Here is a 4,462-nt window from a genome sequence, read left to right as displayed (position 1 = left end):
AACACCTCCAGCTTCCCCCGATGACTTTCAGATGCAGTTATGTCTTGTCAACACAAAAATCAGTGACATGTTGAAAACATGGAGACAGCGTAAATTAAATGGAATTTTAATATGAAAATAAACAACACAGGGGCTGAGTGTCTTATTCGTGTTCAGTTAATTCATTAAAAGCCTCCATTTTCTAATCTAAATGAAGTTGATATGGAATTTCTGGTCTGCCACGTGGGAGAGCTGCAGGAGCCAGACACCTTGCTGCAGAATTTGAGTCCAGTTTGTTGTGGATTAGGTTGGACCTTGATTATAATGGGGCAGGGGGGAAAGTTCCTGGGTGAATCTGTAGGTCTGGATCCATGAGGGATCTCAGTTAATTCAAACAGCAGTGGCTGGCTGCGTGTATTTGAAGGCCTGCCAATTTGCAGCCACTTGGAAGCCTGCTGGGCACCGTTTAGGGGACAGCAAGGATACTGGACAAGGTGTTCCTTCCTGGCTGTTAACTTGCTACTAATATCCTTCCCTGGCTGTGTGGAAGATTCTGAGCCCTGCAGCCCATCTTTGTGGCTCTGTATACTAGCATCACACTGTGTGAGAGAAAGTGCTATCAATACAGTGAAGTGGAGGAGGAGCCAGCAGCTGAAGGCTGAAATAACAACGAACTCTGCTGCTCTGGATGGGTGCCAGGATGAGTTAATGGTGGTGATGAGATACTATGAACCCAACATCTCCTGGCTGCTCCCGTTGTCCTGATCTTCCTCCACCCTCATGTGTAGGGAATACCGGGTGGTGTGGTGTCATATAAAGGTTTTATTGGCACTTGTTTGGGATGGCTTTGTGAGATACTCCTGTTTTTTTCACTCCCAAGCAGCTAAGTGATCTCCAACTTGTGCTGATACAGACTTTATACCATGCCATATCCCCATGCACCCTCTCTGTACATTCTGCGGGCACTTTAGCTTAGAAAAAATGAATGGTGTTTGGGATTGATCTAGCCCCCTGATTCACTGCCTCGGGGGAACAGATGATGACAGCCCTCTTGGAATATGCCCTCCATCAGGGTAGCTGGTGAAGGACAGATTATGCAACAGACATCCTAGGGCAGGGATAGTCAATTATTTTTTGTCAAGGTATAGTCCAGGTCCAGACTCCAGAGAAATATTTTCACACCTCCATAACAATAATGATGATAATAAGCAAATACAAAGATTTTGCGGTCCGTTCAAAAGTGTCTGGCAGTCCAGATTTGGTCCACGGTCTGCCTATTGACTGCCCCTGTCTGAGGGCTTAAAAATCACTCTCCCTTCCCCACTCAGATCCATTCTTCCTTGGATTATTTGAGAGAAGCCGTTGGGGTCCAGAAGGAAAATTCTCCCTTTTCATGGTGGAATCTTCACTTCAGTCCCCCAAGCTGGGACAATCAATCCAGAGACATGTCACACCCTGTATGGATTCTTCCCTTCTCTGCCTGATGTGGATTTCTCCATGTCTGACAGGCTGCTGCCCCGAAGTGCGTGTACCCTGACAAGACTTTACCATTTATTTCCTTAGCTGTGGCTGCAAATCACTGTCCTTTTCTGTTCTAGGTGTGGATGGATGCAGGCACTCAGATCTTCTTCTCTTATGCTATCTGCCAGGGGTGCCTGACAGCCTTGGGCAGCTACAACAAGTACAATAACAACTGTTACAGGTAGGAGCAGCCTGTGCCTCTCTCTCCCTCTCACATCCGGCTGAGGGCCGTGTGGGCAGCCGAGCAGAGGGTAGTTGGAGCTGTGGCACTCACTGCCTCGAAATCACGCGTGGGGCCCACGCCATTTTGTCCTATGCTCTTGTCAGCTCTTACAAGCTAAGCAGGGCTCAGCAACTGGGTAGGAGACTACCCAGGAAAACCCAGGGGCTACAAGAAATGCCTTTGGTGGCTCTGCCGGTGGCACTCTTCCATCTGGGCAGGGAGAGGGGGCACGGGACTCCTGGAGGTGCCATTGTTGAGCTGATATGGGTATTGTAAAATGTTAACTGATATGGAAATAAGATTTAGTAATGCCTGTGGCCAAATTCAGTTCAGTTACCTGGGTCTGATCTCAGGGGAATTACACCAGATTCACAGTGGTCTAAAGAAGAGGAGAATCTGCCCCATGGCATCAAATGCCTTATTAAAATCCCAGCCCCTTTAGTGCACCCTGTGTGTGTTTTAATTCGATCAGAAAGAGCAACAGAAAGGTTTGTCTGGCATGACAGGTTCTTTTTCATCCAGTGCTTATTGCTTCTAGTTCCCTTTTCCTCTCAGGCCTGATCCCCAGCCCATTCAAGTCAATTGGAGTCTTTCTATTTGTTTCAGAGGGCTTTGGAACAGGTCCCTTGTTATTTAAGGATCCTTTTCCCCTCAATATTTGTTCCATTGCTCTACCCTCATATGATGATTCCTGTTGCCCCTTGTTGTGCCAAGTCCCTAGTGACTTCACTGGGGCATCCTGCTTACAATATATGGCTGCAGCCCTCCGTTATTTTTATTGCCAAGTATAATCATGTAGTTCTTGTAGTGCCATGGGTCAAGGCTGTAGGCTGCCGAGTTCTGTTTTGGGCTGCTGGCCTCTGGAGGAGTCTCAGGCTAATGTTAGTGTAAGCAAGTGCATGGATTCATGTCCCATTCAGAAAGCTGAGCACAAAAGCAATTGCCCAAAGTGGTAAATTTGCAGAGGAAAACAATGCCATCTCTCTCTCTCTCTCTTTGGTTCTGCCCCAACAGGGACTGCTTCATGCTATGTTTCCTGAATAGTGCCACCAGCTTTGTGGCCGGCTTTGCTATCTTCTCTGTGCTGGGCTTCATGGCACAAGAACAGGGCGTGCCCATTTCAGAAGTGGCTGAGTCAGGTAGGTGCTTTCTAAATGTGACCGGACCAAAAGGAAAACTTAAAACACGGGTGGACTTTTTAGGAACTGACACCTTTGAATATGAAGCCAACCCATGAGGTTAGCAGTGCTGCTACCTTGAACCAATCCTACATCCTCTGTAATTGCTAGTGTCCCCAGTCCAGTTGCCCAGAACAGCCTCTGCCTATTCTGCGGACTCAGAGGCCCTGTCATCCAGAACCACTGCTTTATTCTCTGCTATCCTGATGCACTTAGTGCCACTGTCCAGAAGCAGAGCTGCATTCCCTGTTGTTTTGAAATCCCTGATTCTTCTTTCCAAAACCAGCCGCTCAGCCTATGTCAGCAGTTATTATCTGGTGTGTCAGTGACCATTGCACGATACATTCTGGGGAAGTGAGGTCTTGGCAGGCTAAGTTTTTTAAACAGCACATCAAACTGGTCTCTGTGTTGCTGGGTCGTGTTGTTGGGGAAACCTCATCCTTACTCAGCTATCTGATTGGCAGGTCCGGGCCTAGCATTCATTGCGTATCCAAAGGCTGTAACGATGATGCCTGTGTCTCAGCTCTGGTCCTGCCTATTCTTCCTTATGCTGATCTTCCTGGGACTGGACAGCCAGGTACAGTAAATACCTTGGAGTTAGAGGGAAAGAGGAGGGTTGTTTGTCACATGTTTGAGAGCCTCATGTAGGTCATAACTCGTGGGTGGGAAATGGTGATGTGTCTCTCAGCCACCTGGAACACCTGTCACACATCCATGTCACTACTTCAGAATGGTAATACTTAGAGCTGGCCAGTACATCCCAGCAGTCAGCTGGTGTTAGGTGTTACTCCTTAACAGTGACCTGCAGCACCTGTACCTTCCAGCATAAGTCTCTGACAATCCAGTGACAACCAGCAGCCACGCTTCTGTGTCCTTCCCGCCAAGTCTGCCCTTTGGGGCTAGCAGTCATCCCTCATGAACCAGGCACTTCACTACACATTTTGTGTCAATCTCCTTTAAGTTCACTAGGACTCCCTTTGTATTGTGACAAGCCCCATCTGTAACTGTAGTTTGATGGCAGCTCCCACTGTACTACGAGTGTTCTTGATTCCAGGTGTGACTTGTGACCTGCAGTACCCTCACTGTCTCCTGGCTCCAGAGTAGCTGCTTCCTGGCAGTAACTTCTTTTATACCACAGTGGTTCCTTGTGACACACAATTTATTTCTTGATAATCCTTTGTGGTGAGGTGCAATTCCCTTATTGTCTCCATGTTCCGTGTGTCATTTCTGTTGTACCTGAACATCCTCCCTACTCCATGTGCAAGGCTTGTGATAATCTCACTCAGTTCCAGATGTGGTTCCAGTCACTCTTCCAGGGTGCTCAATTCCTGATGTTGCACCAGTGGTAACTCCACTTCCTTTGGGACTCAGATGCAGCTATACCTCCTTGTTTCCAAGCAGTTCATGCTTCAGGTGTAGGAAAGAGGAGAGAGACTAACTGAGTGGAAGAATGGAAGTGGGAAAGGGGATGCGTAGGGAAAGAGAGACATTAGGTCCTTGGTTTCTTGACATGAATTCTTCTGCAGTTCGTCTGTGTTGAGAGCCTGGTGACGGCCATTGT

At 47.7% G+C, this 4,462-nt stretch overlaps 1 protein-coding gene across 1 annotated transcript in view; it reads left to right on the top strand.

Moving 5' to 3' along the window:
• Window positions 1-4,462, top strand: part of LOC112106940 (sodium- and chloride-dependent betaine transporter-like) — a gene marked incomplete at its 5' end in the record, with an annotated part of 10,724 nt that overhangs the window by 2,573 nt on the left and 3,689 nt on the right. Inside the window, 4 exons of the mRNA XM_026646257.2 lie at window positions 1,578-1,681; window positions 2,738-2,862; window positions 3,366-3,478; window positions 4,428-4,460. Coding sequence (XP_026502042.2) covers window positions 1,578-1,681; window positions 2,738-2,862; window positions 3,366-3,478; window positions 4,428-4,460 — 375 coding nt within the window. The remainder of the gene's footprint in view (window positions 1-1,577; window positions 1,682-2,737; window positions 2,863-3,365; window positions 3,479-4,427; window positions 4,461-4,462) is intronic.

This window comes from Terrapene carolina, unplaced genomic scaffold (assembly GCF_002925995.2).
Source record: "Terrapene carolina triunguis isolate 2854851 unplaced genomic scaffold, T_m_triunguis-2.0 Scaffold34596, whole genome shotgun sequence".
Classification (NCBI taxonomy): Eukaryota; Metazoa; Chordata; order Testudines; family Emydidae; genus Terrapene; species Terrapene triunguis.
Note: the sequence above shows the minus strand (reverse complement) of the source record. Positions and strands in the feature narration are given on the sequence as shown.